The sequence below is a fragment of the Macaca thibetana genome, chromosome 2 (genome assembly GCF_024542745.1).
Source record: "Macaca thibetana thibetana isolate TM-01 chromosome 2, ASM2454274v1, whole genome shotgun sequence".
Lineage (NCBI taxonomy): Eukaryota > Metazoa > Chordata > Mammalia > Primates > Cercopithecidae > Macaca > Macaca thibetana.
The window spans coordinates 172,561,436-172,578,535 of record NC_065579.1 but is presented as its reverse complement, the minus strand read 5'-3'; the positions used below and the strand labels follow the sequence as shown (position 1 = coordinate 172,578,535).

Genomic DNA, 17,100 nt, shown 5'->3' with positions numbered 1-17,100 from the left:
CCTGGGCTCAAGCAATCCTTCCCTCTCAGCCCCCTGAGTAGCTGGGACAATGGGTGTGCGTCACCACGTCTGGCTAATTTTTTGTATTTTCTTTTAGATACAGTGTTTCGCCATGTTGCCCAGGTTGGTCTTGAACTCCTGGGCTCAAGTGATCCGGCTGCCTTGGCCTTCCAAAGTGCTGAGATTACAGGTGTGAGTCACCACCACACCCAGCCAGTTGTTATTTTTTAAACCTATTTGTGTTTTTATATCTATTTATTTATTTATTGAATTATATTTCTTTTTAAACTTTTATTTTAGGTTTGGAGGTACACGTGAAGGTTTGTTACATAGGAAAGCATATGTCATGGGGGTTTGTGTACATATTATTTCATCACCCAGTTATTAAGCCCAGTACCCTCTCTGCTCCTCTGCCTGCTCCCACTCTCCCCACTCAAGTAAACCCCAGTGTGTGTTGTTTCCTTCTTTGTGTTCATAAGTTCTTATCATTTAGTTCCCACTTAGAAGTGAATACATGCTGTATTTGGGTTTCTGTTCCTGTGTTAGTTTGCTAAGGATAATAACCTCCAGCTCCATCCATGTTCCCACGGAAGACATGATCTTGTTCGTTCTTATGACTGCATAGTATTCCATGCTGTATATGTAATATAAGATTTTCTTACATTTTCTTATATTTCTTATGGAACATAAGATTTTCTTTTTTTTTGTTTTTTTTTTTGTTTTTTTTTTTTTTTGTTTGTTTGTTTGTTTTTTTGAGACGGAGTCTCGCTCTGTCGCCCAGGCTGGAGTGCAGTGGCCGGATCTCAGCTCACTGCAAGCTCCACCTCCCGGGTTCACGCCATTCTCCGGCCTCAGCCTCCCGAGTAGCTGGGACTACAGGCGCCCGCCACTGCGCCCGGCTAATTTTTTGTATTTCTTAGTAGAGATGGGGTTTCACCGTGTTAGCCAGGATGGTCTCGATCTCCTGACCTCGTGATCCTCCCACCTCGGCCTCCCAAAGTGCAGGTATTATAGGCGTGAGCCACCACGCCCGGCCAAGATTTTCTTTATCCACTCTGTTATTTATTTTTGAGTCAGAATCTTGAACTGTCACCTGGGCTGGAGTGCAATGGCGTGATCTCTGCTCACTGCATCCTCCGCCTCCCGATTCTGCTGCCTTAGCAGCATCACTTGCTGCTCAGCCTCAGCAGTTACTGCCCAGGCGTGAGTAACTGGGATTACAGGCGCCCGCCACCATGCCCGGCTAATTTTTGTGTTTTTAGTAGAGACGAGGTTTCACTATGTTGGCTGAGATTACAGGCGTGAGCCACCGCGCCCGGCCTTATCCAATCTGTTATTGATGGGCATTTAGGTTGATTCCATGTCTTTGCCATTGTGAATAGTGCTGCAATGAACATTTGCATGCATGTGTCTTTATGGTAGAATGATTTCTATTCCTCTGGGTGTATACCCCATGATAAAATTGCTGGGTGGAATGGTAGTTCTGCTTTTAGGCCTTTGAGGAATTGCCATAATGCTTTCCACAATCATTGAACTAATTTTCAACTCATACGAACACTGTTCCCTTTCCTCTTCAGCCTTGCCAGCATCTGTTTTTTTTAAAAAATTTTTTAATAATAGCTATTCTGACTGGTGTGAGATCTCACTGTGGTTTTGATTTGCATTTCTCTAATGATCAGTGATATTGAGCTTTTTTTTATATGCTCTTTGGCCACATGTGTGTCTTCTTTTAAGAAGTTTCTGTTCATGTCCTTTGCCCACGTTTTAATGGGGTTGTTTCTCTCTTGTAAATTTGTTTAAGTTCCTTATAGATGCTGGGTATTAGACCTTTGTCAGATGCATGGTTTGCAAATATTTTCTCCTGTTCTGCAGGTTGTCTGTTTACTCTGTTGGTAGTTTCTTTTGCTGTGCAGAAGCTCTTAAGTTTAGTTAGAGCCCAGTTGTCAATTTCTGCTTTTGTTGGAATTGCTATTGGTGTTTTTGTCATGAAATCTTTGCCCATTCCTGTGACTGGGATGGTATTGCCTAGGTTGTCTTCTAGGGTTTTTACAGTTTTGGATTTTACATTTAAATCTTTACTCCATCTTGAGTTGATTTTTGTGTATAGTGTAAGGAATGGGTCCAGTTTCAATTTTTTGCATATGACTAGCCAGTTATTCCAGCACTGTTTATTGAATAGGGAGTCTTTTCCTCATTGCTTGTTTTTGTCAGCTTTGTTGAAGATCAGATTGGTTGTAAATGTGTGGCCTTGTTTCTGGATTCTCTATTCTGTTTTGTTGGTCTCTGTGCCTGTTTCTGTACCAGTACTATGCTGTTTTGGTTACTGTAGCCTTGTAGTATAGTTTGAAGTCAGGTAACATGATGACTCCAGCTTTGTTCTTTTTGCTTAGGATTGCCTTGGCTGTTCAGGCTCTTTTTGGTTCCATATGAATTTTAAAATCGTTTTTTCTGGTTTTATGAAGAATGTTGTCAGTAGTTTGATAGGAATAGCATTGAATCTGTAAATTGCTTTGGGCAGCATAGCCATTTTAATTATATTGATTCTTCTTGTTCATGAGCATGGAATGTTCTTCCATTTGTTTGTGTCTTCTCTGATTTCTTTGAATAGTGTTTTGTAATCCTCATTTTAGAGCTCTTTCACCTCCTTTGTTAGCTGTATTCATGAGTATTTTATTCTTTTTGTGACAACTGTGAATGGGATTGCCTTTCTGATTTGGCTCTCAGTTTGGCTGTTGTTGATGTATAGGAATGCTAGTGATTTTTGTACATTGTTTTTGTATTCTGAAACTTTGCTGAAGTTGTTAATTGGACAAGCTTTTGGACTGAGATTATGGGTTTTTCTAGATATAGAATCTTACTGTCTGCAAACAGAGATAGTTGGATTTCCTCTCTTCTTATTTGGATGCCCTTTATTTCTTTCTCTTGCCTGATCCTTTGGCTAGGATTTCCAATGTTGGATATAAGTGGTGAGAGGTGACATCCTTTTCTTGTGCTGGTTTTCACGGGGAATGCTTCCAGCTTTTGCCCATTCATATTGATGTTGTCTGTGGTGTTTTTATATTTAAAGCAAGTTTCTTCTAGCTAGCATGTAATTGGATCTTGTTTTTTAATACAGTCTGATAATCTCTGCCTTTTAGTTGGGTTGCTTAGCCTGTTTACCTTTAATATATTTTTTGAAAGCATTATGGTTACATCTACCATTTTGCTGTTTGTTTTATATTTGTCCCACCTCTTCTTTATTCTCTTTTCCCTTTTATTCTGCCTTTTTTTTTTGTATTAATTGACAAGGTGTTTTGTGTGTGTATGTTTTTTTGTTTTTGTTTTTGTTTTAATCTGTGCTTTTCCAGTCTGGCTGGTAGGAAGTACTATTCCTGTATAAACTCAGGTTACTGTTTTTTTATTTTTAAATTTTTTTAATTTTTGCTTTCAGGTAGTTCTTTCCCCAGCCTCCAATAGTTTCCTTATACACATATGTTCATAATTGCTCTGTTGAATACTGGAGTGGGACTCTCTGTAGATCTCCTGAGTTATTTTTCTTCACAGTTGTTCTGCTTTCCTGTGAATTATAATCACCATGGTCTTCAAGACTCTCAGCCTCATCTCCTTGCCTTGGGTGGTTTGCCATGCTCTACCTGGGCTCCTCTTCCTGTGCTGCAACCTGGAAACTCTCTCAAGACGCTAAGCAAAGGACAGTCCTAGGGCTCACCTCGTTTGTTTACTGTCTATTAGGCATCACTGTGTTTTATTATCTGATGCCTAGTGTCTGGAAAAGCATTGTTTCATATATTTTGACTTTTGTTTTCTGTTGTTTCATGTGGGAGGCTAAAGTGCGTTACTGTTTCTCTATCTTGGCCGGAAGTGGAAGTTTGAGGGACTTGAATTTGTGGGGAAAGAGATTATAGAGAAGCTGAAAAGAGGGAGGAGAGGATGAGATCTAGAGCACAGGTGGAGCACATAACCTTCTATAGGACAAGGAACATGAGGATATTGTGAGTATTCTTATTTTATTACTTTTATAGGAGGAGCCACATTCCTTTCTCTGACCTAAGAGGGAAGAATATCATGATGGTTGGTAATGCAGATACATTTGCTGCCAGAGAGTAGGACATTCAGGGAGTTTCTGGCTGTGAAGGAGATGGAAGGTAGAAGGAGGGTAGAGCCCAGGAGGTTTGTGTACAGGGGTTTGAAATAATGGTTTTCTAGATGGAGTTTGAAATAATGGATTTCTAGATGGAGTAGGATGGCAGAGGGACAATACATTTCAAGACCTTAAGTGTGCATGGCATTTACCTGCATTGGTTTTGTGAATGTGTGTGCTAATTTTATCATATTCAACACACTAAATATTATAATAGAGAAAAAAGATAGTTGTGTAGGTCTTGGGTAGAGAAGGAGGAAGGCAAAGGGAGAGACAGACAGACTTGAGAGGGTAGGCCACAGTCCCACATCAGTAATGTTATAACAGTCAGGAGGAAATGTTAGAAAATTATTCTTTTGTTCCACTTTAGTTCTTGGAAACTTCCGTACTTAATGCCAGCTAAAAGCTCTAATTATTTGACGAACCAACTCTTTTCTACTGAATGGAGAAGGGAGGTATCAATATTGAATAAACAGTTGTGATATTGCAAATCAGATGCATCTTTTAGTGGAGGGAGCTATAAGCATTTTCACCTGTCTGAAGAGGTCATCTTGTCCAGCATGATACTGTTGTCATGAATTTTAAGCTGCTTATTACTGTGATGATAATTGATAAAGAAGATTGGAGTAAATGGGGAAAAAGCTCTGGCTCTGAAATTTGGCAGTCTCTCACTCCCTAATCCCTTTCCATACTATGCTTCTGACACTTACTGTACTCTTGTGATTGGAATATCTTATCAGTTTCTAAAAAGCAGACTCAGTTTTAATTAAAAATATTACATAAGATGGCGCAATGGCTCATACCTGGATTCCTAGCACATTGGGAGGCCCAATGCACATATATATGTGTAAACAGGATACAGGAACAAATGGGCAGGAAAAAAGTTATATACCTAACCTGAGGCATGTAACTAACCTACCTAAGATGTAGAAAACTACACCTTACATTATGCAATTAGTTAAACTGCAGGGGAATAAACAACAACAAACATATATATGCACATATATGTGTGTGTGTGTGTATATATATATCTATATATCTATTTTTTTTTCTTTTAAAGTTTTTGAGACAGGGTCTTGTTCTGTTGTCCAGGCTGGAGCGCAGTGGCACGATCTCAGCACACTGCAACCTCTGCCTCCTGCGTTCAAGCAATTCTTGTGCTTCAGCCTCCTGAATAGCTAAAATTACAGAGGTGCACCACCACACCCAGCTTAATTTTTGTATTTTTAGTAGACGGGGTTTCACCATGTTGCCCAGGCTAGTCTCGAACTCTTGAGCTCAAGCGATCCCGGTCTGCCCACCTCTGCCCCAAAGTGCTGGGATTACAGGTGTGAGCCACTGTGCCCAGCCTAGTTTTAGTTTATATTTATTTATGTGTTTGTTAGAGACAAGGTCTTGCTCTGTTGCTTAGGCTGGAGTTCTGTGGTGTGATTATAGCTCACTACTACCTGGAGCTCCTGGTTTCGGTGATCCTCCCAGCTCAGCCTTTCACGTAGCTTAGGACTACAGGCATGTGCCACCACGCTTGGCTAACTTTTAAAAAAAATTTATTGTAGAGATCGGGTCTTGCTATGTTGCCCGGGCTGGTCTTGAACTCCTGGCCTTAAGCAGTTCTTCTGCCTCAGCCTCCCAAAGTGTTGGAATTACAGGCATGAGCCACTGCACCCGACCTACTACTGTTAATGAAAGATAAGGCCTCTGCTTACTTCATTCTCCTTCCACAATTTGTAAAATTAATTTTATTTCTATATATAACATTAAATAATGTATTTAGACCTTTTATTTCCCCAACAGCCTAAGATAATATATCTTAACTTTCTACTCTAAGTGATGAAGAAAGCACTACGCATTCTTACTTATTTATTATTATTTTTTTGAGATGGAGTCTCACTCTATCACCCAACCTGGAGTGCAGTGGTGCAATGTTGGTTCACTGCAACCTCCGCCTCCCAGGTTCAAACAGTTCTCTGCCTCAGCCTTCTGAGTAGCTGGGATTACAGGCATCCGCCATCATGCTCGGCTAATTTTTCTGTTTTTAGTAGAGACGTGGGGTTTCAGCATGTTGGCCAGGCTGGTCTTGAACTCCTGAACTCGTGATCCACCTGCAGTAGCCTCCCAAAGTGCTGGCATTACAGATGTGAGCCACCGCACCCGGCCTACTTCATTCTTTTATATTTGATTTCCACTAGTTATAATATTACTTTTGCATCATTAGGTGGATTCTTTATGGACTGTGTCCTTCAAGGAATTGGTCCATTTCATCTGGGTTATCCAATTTATGGTCACAGAATTGTTCATAATAGTCCTTTATTCCTTTAATGTCCATGGGATCTGTAGTGATGGCCTCCTTTTCATTTCTGATATTAATAATTTGTGTCCTCCCTCTTTTTTTCTTAGCCTAGCTAGAGGCTTATCAATTTTATCGATCTTTTAAAAAACCAGCTTTGGGTTTCATTGATTTTTCTTTATTAATTTCCTGTTTTCAACTTCACTGATTTCTACTATCATATTTATTATTTTTCTTCTGCTTATTTTGGATATTGTTTGCTCGTCTTTTTCTAGTTTGCTAAGATGTAAGGTTAAATTATTCATTTTAGGTCATTTTTCTTTCCTAAAATATGTATAGTACTATGAATTTCCCTCTAAGCACTTCTCTTGCTTCATCCTATAGTGTTTAATAAATTATATTTTCACCTTCACCTAGTTAAAATATTTTAAAATTTCTCATGAGATTTTGTATGTTACCCATTTGTATACCATTCTGGGATTTTTCCAGCTATCTATCTCTATTGATTTCTAGTTTAATTTCATTATGGCTTAAGAGAAGACATTGTATGATTTTTATTTTTAAAAATTTTTTAAGGTGCATTTTATGGCCCAGAATGTGGTCCGTTTTGGTGAATGTTCCATGTGAGCTTGATGTGAAGTAGTTTACAGATGTCGACTATATCCAGTTTATTGATGGTGCTGTTGAATTCAACTATGTCCTTACCGATTTTCTGCCTACTGGATCTCTGTATTTCTGATAGAGGAGTGTTGAAGTCTTAGACTATAATGTAGATTCATCTATTTCTCCGTTAGTTTTTGCTTCACATGTTTTGATACTCATTGGTTAGGTACTTACATGTTAAGGGTTGTTATTTATTTATTTTTTTTTGAGAATTGACTCCTTTATTATTATGTAATGACCCCCTTTATCTTTGATAACTTTCCTTGCTTTGAAATCTGCTCTGAAATTAATATAGCTGCTACTGGTTTTTTTGGGTTAGTGTTAGCATGGTATATCTTTCTCCATTCCTTTCTTTTATTTTTTTCTTGGTGTTTCACCATCTTAGGTTGGACTGGGTGGCTAAAGTGGGCTGGAGTTGGGTATTTCCCTTCTCTCAGGTTGGTTAGGCTCTGATAAAACTCCAATAGGCTAGGTTCTCATAAAGTAGTTTCTCTTGAGGGGCAGCTTTGTTCAGAACAACACAGTGCTCTGCATACTTCAAAATGAGTCCTTTTCCCTTTCCCTTCCTGGAAGCCCAAGAGAATTTTTTCTTTGATATTCACTGTGAGAATCCTGGAGCTCAGACTCACTGTGTGAGCTCCTGGAGCTAAAACTCACAGAAGTGTGGGGAGCCCTCTGAATTTATGCCGAAAATACAGAGACCTATTATAGTGGTAATTTCTGTTGTTTGTGTCTTCTTCTTTAGTACTTGGAACATGAGACTGTTTCAGCCACATTCATCGACAGCAGTGGACAGTTTATTTCCTCCCAGGTGACAGGAATTAGCCGAAATCCTTACTGCGGCTATGATCAGCAGATCCTGTCCAGCCAGGAGCGCATGGAGGAGGACTCCTTGCTGGCTGCCTTGCACCGACAGGTTCCTGATGTGGCCCCAGTTCCCTTTGTGAAAAGCACTGACCCTTCTTCCAGCTACTTTGTCATCTTGAACTCTGCTGCCTTCTTTCAGGTGGGAAGCCAGCTGGAGGTGCTGGTTCATGTACAGGATTTTCAAAGAAAGCCCAAGAAGTATGGTGGAGACTACCTGCAGGCCAGAATTCACTCCCCCAGGCTGCAGGCTGGGGCTGTGGGCAGGGTGGTGGACTACCAGAATGGGTTTTACAAGGTTTTCTTTACTTTGTTATGGCCGGGCAAAGTTAAAGTGTCCATATTTCTGGTCCACCCCAGTGAAGGGATCAGAGTTCTTCAGCGCTTACAGGAAGATAAACCAGACAGGGTCTATTTCAAGAGTCTCTTCCGTTCGGGAAGAATTTCTGAAACTACTGAGTGCAACGTGTGTCTTCCTGGGAATCTGCCCCTGTGTAACTTTACAGACCTCTACACGGGGGAGCCCTGGTTCTGCTTCAAACCAAAGAAGCTCCCTTGCAGCAGCAGAATTACCCATTTCAAAGGTGGATACCTGAAGGGTCTCCTAACTGCTGCAGAGAGTGCTTTCTTCCAGAGGTACGTGCTGTTTTTTCTTGGGGATAATTTGAAGAGTTCTTTTCCACTGTCCTTGTCCCATTTAGGAGACTTTCTGGTATTGGGTATGTGTTTCTTATCTCTCTCTCATCGTGGCCCAATTCAGAAGAGGTAGGGAATAAAAAAATAAACATAGATTTGTATTTTTCGTTAGTGTTTTACAAGTGAAGCTTAGTGCTTATCTAAGTCCAAATTAAAGACCTTTTACCCTTGAGTTTTTTTCTTTACCCTCATATCTGTTTTACTTTAGAACCACATAGCGGGTTTGCACAGTAGCTGTGTAAGTAAAATCCCTTATTCACAGAACAGATAAAAGTTATCCAAGGGCCAGGTGTGGTGGTGACTCATGCTTGTAATCCCAGCACTTTGGGAGGATGAAATGGGAGGATCGCTTGAGCCCAGGAGTTTGAGACCAGCCTGGGCAACATAGCAAGACCCCATCTATTTTATGTGAAGAAAAAATACAATCCAAGAACAGGCTGGTAGGCCTAGTAGTCAGGCTGGTGTTTTGTCTTTGTATCTAATGAACTGAAACTTTAAAAAGTAACATAATAACGGTTTTTAAAATCATTTGAACATACTGATTAAAAAACTATGAATATGGCAACATTGGGTTTACTTAATAAGCATAGGAAGTCAGGAATGCCACAGAAAACTATATTTTTTAAGCTATATAGTTGTTGAAATTATTGCAGTATTGTGTTCAAATTTCTATTTCAAATATAAGCATAAAATATTTTCAGCATGATGATAAATACATAGAATAATGTGCAGAAAGGAATATGGAACCAATATGAATTACAATTTGTGTTTTCTTCAACATTTCATAACATTACTAAGACATAAAAAATTATAAAAGCTACATGTTTAAAAAGTACCATTTTGGCCAAGTGTGGTGGCTCATGACTGTAGTCCCAGCACTTTGGGAGGCAGAGGTGGGAGGAAGGCTGGAGCCCAGGAGTTTGAGGTTGCAGTGAGCTGTGATCACAGTTGCACTACAGCCTGGGCAACAGAGTGAGACCCTGCCTCAACAAAAAAGTACAATTGTTTGAAAGAATGTATACATGTTTTTTACTTTTTAATGGAGTATATTGTTTTTAAACAGTCCTTGGTAGAGAGAATTTTTTTCTTGGATAAAAGGGAGGTATTTTTGTTAAGTACATCTGGGCACCCTAAAAAATTTCATAGTTTATGTCCACTCATTACCAGATGGGAGAAAAGTTGCTACCATAAAGTATGTGGTTTGTAGGAGTTCCTAAAATAAAACCCTTCAGTTTTCCACCCTGAAGTCAGCTTTTGGTCATACCGGGTTATGTACATGTGTAGTGGATTCATGCCATACCTTTGGAAGGCCAGCAGAGGGAGCACTACTCAATGTACAGTGTTTACTGTACTGCTGAGAAGACTAGTATTTTCTATGATTCAGTACAAAATGAAAACAAAATGAAATTTCACAGCTCCTCCAAACAAAACCAAAACAAGTTTTTTCATTTTATTCCTGAGTTCAGGTTTCAGACATGCTGTTTATTAGTGACTGAGCAGATTATTTTATTTCTGTGTACTTTTTTGCCTATGTATGAAGACTACTCAGTTACTCTATTTTAGAGGGTTGGTTGGTTGGTTTGTTTTGCAACAGAGTCTCACTTTGTCACCCAGGCTGGAGTGCGGTGGCATGATTGTAGCTCACTGCAGCCTTGACATCCCGGGTTTGAGCGATTCTCCCGCCTCAGCCTCCCGAGTGTGCGCCACCTCCCGTGTCAGACTACAGGTGTGTGCCACCACACCCAGCTAATTGTTGTATGTTTTTTAGAAATGTGGTTTCACTATGTTGCCCAGGCTGGTCTTGAACCCCTGGGCTCAAGTAGTCCTCCTGCCTTGGCCTCCCAAAGGGCTGGAATTACAGATGTGAGCCCCCATGCTCCGTTAGAGTAGTGTTTTTAGATTTTTAAATTAGTATGGATACATACTAGTTGTACATATTTTTGAGGTAGATATGATATTTTGATACAAGCATATAAAAGGTAATGATCAAATCAGGGTAATTGGAGTATCCATTGCCTGAAGCATTTATCATCTTTGTGTTGGGAACATTCCAATTCCACTGTCATAATTTTTTTGAAATCTATAGTAAATGATTGGTAACTATAATTGCCCTATAGAGTTATGTTGTCAGTCTACTTAGTGGTCTAGCAAAGAGGAAGAAGCATAGTAATTGACTCAAATTCCATGTGGAAAATAGAGAAAGTTTAGAGAGCTAACTTAGTGTAAAACTTAAAAGTATTTCTGACTGTAAATTCTACCATTAAAACAAAAAACACCCGTGAACCCACAAGGATAAAATAATGTGTTTGTCCCTGCCCTTACTAGCATGTCCTGGGTGAGGCTGGTTGATGGTACAGTGTTGTAGAATAATTGCAGAATTCTATTTACCTGGACGTTTGCTGAGAAAACAATGATTGAGGTGGTGTAAGTTTTTGGAAAGCAAACATTTGACAGAGTCCTTATAATTGGTTTTCATTTTCCATCCTTTATTCTCTTTAGGTTCTAAAATATTGCATAAGACCATCTGAAAAGAAAAAGAAAGAGATTTAAATTGATTTTTGGGGGGATCTTTGGGTGTACTGTTTTGAGCTCATGGCCCAAATATGTTGAACTGATAACCTTTTTTACTTCTCTTCCTTGGTAACTCATAACCTTACTTAAACCAGAAAGAATGAAGAATCTTAGCCTTGGTATTTGGTTCCCTAAATGACAGTTGAACAATTAGAGGAATGTCATCTTTGTTCTTTATCTGTAAGGGAATAAAAGTGTTAGTTTTGGAAAGGACAACAGGGGTTTCCTTAAAGATCCTATTAATATAAGGGAAGGCCTTTTGAAAGAATGGGCTTATCACCTACAACATTTCCCTTTTATTTTAGCATGATTGCTGCTTTTTTCTAACTTTTTATTAAAAATATTGAATCTTTAGAAACGTTGCAGGAATAATAACAATGAACTCATATACCTTTAACTTAGATTCACTATTATTAATGTTTTGCCACATTTTGCTTTTCTTTCTCTGTGTTTATATGTATCTGTGTATAATTTTTTCCCCTGAACCATCTGAGAGTATGGTGCAGACATCATGGCTCTGCATTCCATAAACATGCCTCTTCTAAGAAAATGGACTTTCTCTAACATGTAACCATAATGATCACATTTGGGACATTTATCATTGTTATAGTACTATTATTTAATATGCAGTTCATATTAGATATTCAAGTTTCTTCACTTGTCCCAATAATGACTTCTATAGCTATCTTTTAAATTTTAACTAATTTAATCTATGCTTACACAGTATGTTTGGTTATCTCTTTAATCCAAAAGAATTCTTTAGCCTATTTTGTTTTGTATGACATTGGCAATTTTGATGTTGCTGTTTTGTAGAATGTCCTTTACTTTTTTTTTTTTTTTCTTCTCGAGACAGAGTGTCGCTCTGTCACCCAGGCTGGGGTGCAATGCAGTGATCTCAGCTCACTGTAACCTTCGGCTCACTTTACTTCCTGGGATCAAGTGATTCTTGTGCCTCACCCTCTGGAGTAGCTGGGACTACTAGGCGTGCACCACCATACCTGGCTAATTTTTGTATTTTTAGTAGAGATGGAGTTTTGCTGTGTTGGCCGGGCTGGTCTCAAACTCCTGGCTTTAAGGAGATCCGCCCGTCTCGGCCTCCCAAAGTGCTGGGATTACAGGCATGAGCCAGCACACCCAGTCTACTTTGGATTTGCTTTATTGTTTTCACTTTCCATGTGATTAGATTGAGGCTAAATATTTTGGCAGGAAAATTATAAAGGAAATTATGTTTTTGCAAGAAAATTATTGTACAATAATAATTATATAATTCTTATAACTATAGACAAGTAAATTGTATATTTTTTTCTTACCATAAAACTCTAAACTCATGAAAGTAGTTTATATGTGCTGTCTTAAAAATCACTTTATTTAAACTATGAAATTCGAGTATGCTCTAATGTGGCCAGGCCTGTATGCTTCCTTCATTACTTGTTTTTTGTCTGTCTCCTCTGTGTCAGCTCCATGAAGAAGGAGATGCTGTGTTTTGCTTACTGTAGTAGCCCTGGATTCTAGGACAGTACCTGGCTTCAGAAGCTTAAGAATTATTTGTTGAATAAACAATTTTTTCTGAAATTGAAGAAATAATAAAAAATGACTGCATATTCCCATATCAAGAGTTTGGGGAGTTAACATTTTATTTTTTTGTTTTGGGTCTAAGTACATGAGGCCTAGTTTTATTGTGACTCAGTTTCTGGAATAGTTGCCCTGAATTTTCAGTGCTTTTCTCCTTACCTCCACCCTCCCCCACGTTTTAATGCAGCCCTCCAAAAATAGAGTATGGATTCTAGACCAGGGCCTGTGCTAGGATGCAAAGATGAATGAGGCATCACCCTTGTCTTTGAGTAGTATATGTTTTATTGTATTTTACTTTTTTCCCCTGCTGCCTCCCTCGAGTAGTACATGTTTTAGTAAGGGGAACAGACACTAGAGAGTCCTGGTAATGATGAGCAAAGTACTGCATAAGTAAATATCTGGGGGCAAGTGTCCCACGTAGGACTCCTCTGAGATCTGGAAAAGGCCTAAGGAGTCAGATACATGACTTAATGCAGCATGAACTTGCAGCCTGAAAACTAGATAATGACAAAGTAGACATTCTTGTCAGTGTGAGCCATTCTCTGAGTCCGAGGGGAGTGCATCATTCAAACCAGAATTGGTCATTTTGGAGTTTGCGCTCTTAGCAGTATACAGTGGAGTGAAATTTTAAGAATCAATTTAATTTTTTTCAGTTTTTATATACATATAACCTGCTTATTATAAGAAACCCAGTTTATTATTTGTGTTGGTTAACATTCATAAGTATGTTTCATCATCATAAGTCTCTGTGAAATTAGTCATTTTATCATTTGCAAGTAAAGACATATATCTGAAAATAAATGTTCCTGAACCTGAGCTTGTGCTTTTTTATTCCTCTTAAAGTGGTGTCAATATCAAAATGCCAATCAACTCCAGTGGACCTGATTGGGTAACTGTGATTCCCAGAAGAATAAAAGGTAAAAAAAAAAAAAAAAAAAAAAAAAAGAATAAGCTTGATGATTTATTGTTTTTCTTACTAAGTGGGTTGAGGCTCTGTTGTTTCATTTATGCTGCAAAAACTTATATGCCATAGTTACTTCTGGTCACAATTGAAAATATTAAAAGTACTGTTTGATTTAAAAAATCAGATCTTACATGCGTAATTATTGTTATTTTATTTTATTTTTTTGAGACAGGATCTTACTCTGTTACCTAGGCTGGAGTGCAGTGGCACAATCTTGACTCACTGCAGCCTTGACCTCCTGAGCTCAAGTGATCCTCCCACCTCAGCCTCTCAAGTAGCTGGGACTACAGGCATACACCACCACACCTGGCTGATTTTTGTATTTTTTTTGCAGAGACAATTTTTTGCCGTGTTGCCCAGGATGGTCTTGAACTCCTGAGCTCAAGCAATCCTCCCACCTTGGCCTCCCAAAGTGCTGGGATTACAGACATGTGCATGGCCGAGTTTTGCTATTTATGCTCATGTAAAAATTTTCTTCTCTTGCCAGCCCTCTTCTGTTTGGCTCCTTGAGTCTTTGAACAATGTTGTCCAATGTGATAGCAACTAGTCACATGTAGTGATTCAAATTTAATTAAGATTAAATAAAATTCAAAATCTAGTTATTTAATCACACATGCCGAATAACTATATATAGACAGCATTTTATATAGAATTTATCCATCATCACAAAAAGTTGTGTAGGACATTGCTTTTCTAGAGATACTTGAGACATATGGGTAAAATTATAATGGAAATGTTTAAAATAAAAAACATTGGGTTGGAGAATAGCAGCTGTTCTCAAAGTGTGATCTGTGGATCCATGGCATCAGCATTACCAGGAGACCTGATAGAATTGCAGATTCTCAAGTCCCAGCTCAGACGACTGAAACAGAAACCCTGGCTGGTGGGGCCCAGCAGTTCATGTTTTAACAAACTTTTTGGGTGACTCTGATTTATTGCTGTAGAATATTAATAGTAAAAGAACAAAATTCAGAGCAGCAAATGTTTATGTTATGTTTTTGCAGAACAGATATAATTAGCTATCGTGATTTTTAGAAAGAAGGGATGAACGTTACTAATGAAGCTTATACAGATGGCGGGCAAGGTCCTTCTAGCTTTTATAAGTATATTAACTAATAGTACTCTACTCTGTAGATGTTGTTAACCCTTTTGCTTCAGGGGCTCAATATTTAATACATATGGATCAAGCAGAGTGGATATTAGCCACATGCCTTGTTTGAGTGGTGGGGAAGGAACTGAAAAGCAAGGACCATCTCAAGGGGCAGCCTCTTTTCAGTTTCTGCTCCTTTGTTACCATGTAGAAACAAACCCTATATGGGCAGATCCATAGATTTGTTTTTTCCAAGAGAAACCAGAAACTTTGATTTTTTAAATGTGATATCTCCAGATTTTAGAACATTGACATCTAATTCAAGACTTTGAAAATATTGTATGGGTTAAATGATATCCGTTTGGCCCATATGCAGCCAGGGCACTGCCAGTTTATATCCCTTGTCTCTACTATTGTATGCCACAAGAATTCCCAGTCTTTTCCTGACGAAGAGCTGTTTTTGATTTACTTGAACCAAATGAATTACTAATTTTAGAGGCTTTGTATATGAGACTTCAATAATGGAAATATTTATCTTTTATCTGTTTGGGCCTTAGATTGCTTAGATTGTCAAGATGTCAGTAGACATGGTGTTCTTCGGTAGTACTGTGCTCTAAACACTCTCCATGTCTGATATCCTCAGGAGGCCCTCTCTCCCACTACTGGATCTGTCCTCCTTTCTCACAGTCTTCGACTGGCTTGCTCTTATTGTGATGTCCCTAGGTGTCCCAGGGATGGTCAGTGGGAGGAACTTTGGAAAGTTTACCTGTACCTGACAAGTCTTGAGGATCAACCAGGAAGTGGCTATGGTTTTATGATTTACTCTTCTGGTTAGAGGGAAGATAGATTTGGTAATTAGTGAGACTTTTGATATACTTTTAGAGGAAGAAAGTATGAATTAGTAGGAGCAGAATATCCTGGTTTTTAATAGGAAAACCATCTTCTTGTAACAGGTATATAATTGGAAAGAAAAGAGAAGGGCAATTGCATTATGGAATATAGAAGGAACCCAGCTTGGCAGAACTTCATTGAATATCACTCTATTGACCACCAGGGGGCACTCAAAGACCCTAAATAAAGGGCTCGTATTTTTCCTTCTTTTACTTCATTCTATGCAAACATTCTGTTTCTGCTTAAACTTTCACCAACTAATTTTAGCATTCATCAGGGTTCATCAGATCTTGCCTGTGGCAATGATTTTGGTGGCATTCTAATTGTGACTTTTAATGTCTCTCAATCTTTCAACGTTTATTAGTTGGAATTCTGCAAAGAAGAGTTGTCCCTTCTTCATTTTAAGTATTTATATCAGTGTAGACTCATGATAATTTCATTCTTTGGGTTATAATCCAATCCAATTCCATCATTATTTTATTTTCTTTTATTTTTGCTCAAATTGTTCCAGTTTTGGCAGTTGAGAATGCTTTCAGTTTGGCTTCTTTATGCCCTTTTGTCACCCTGTGTGCTCTCATCCTTTTGTTTGTTTTGAGCACTTCCTTTCTGGCACCACAAGGTATTTGAGGCTTGTGTTGTATTTTCTTTGCTTTAGCCTTAGAAGGGGTTTATAGTATTTGTACTTTTATTTCACTTATGAATTCTATATTTTGAAGTTTTTTTCCCCTATGAAATTGTATTTATGTATTAGCTAATTAATATTCTTACAAGGTAAAATTATTGTTAAGATTCATATTTAGGTTGCTTGAGATTGCCAGTGCTACTGCTACTTGTGGTCATAATTCCAGTCAAAAGCAAGGGAAAACAGTTTGTAATTCTAGTTGACTACCTTATTAAGGGCAAGCATCTGGTTTATGTCAGATTTTCCTAGTGCCAGAATTACTGCTGAGTTTTCATTAGTACCTGTAATGTGGTCCCCAGATTATCACAGCTAAGTGGCTCAGGAACCTTGACAGATTCTAACCTCATCAACAACTTGAGGTTATATTTTTGGGGGGAACTTACTGAGAGTTTAGGATAAGACTCGATCTAATAGCAACAGTATAGATAAGAACAATGAAATTTTACATTTGTGTGTTATCTTTGTAGCTGTGGTAGGTTGAATACTAAGAGGACTTTCAGTGATCTATACTCTTACATAATCTCCTTCCTCTTAAGTGTGGGAGGGACGTGTAAATATGATGGTGTATCATTCCTGTGATTTGATTATGTTATATGACAAAGTTGACTTTAAGAGAGTGACATTATCCTAGGTAGACCTGACCTTAGATCAGATAAGCCCTTAACAGGGGCCATGTTCTTCC

General features: G+C 38.5%; 2 protein-coding genes across 11 annotated transcripts in view; one reads left to right on the top strand and one right to left on the bottom strand.

The window, feature by feature from the left end:
- RPL24 (ribosomal protein L24) overlaps positions 1-17,100 on the bottom strand; it is a 488,826-nt gene that overhangs the window by 94,640 nt on the left and 377,086 nt on the right. The gene's annotated exons all lie outside the window — the stretch shown is intronic.
- Positions 1-17,100, top strand: part of NXPE3 (neurexophilin and PC-esterase domain family member 3) — a 46,427-nt gene that overhangs the window by 11,659 nt on the left and 17,668 nt on the right. For all 8 annotated transcript variants that reach the window (XM_050778946.1, XM_050778944.1, XM_050778941.1 and 5 more), the window contains 2 exons: positions 7,834-8,588; positions 13,635-13,708. In XM_050778946.1, coding sequence (XP_050634903.1) covers positions 7,834-8,588; positions 13,635-13,708 — 829 coding nt within the window. The remainder of the gene's footprint in view (positions 1-7,833; positions 8,589-13,634; positions 13,709-17,100) is intronic.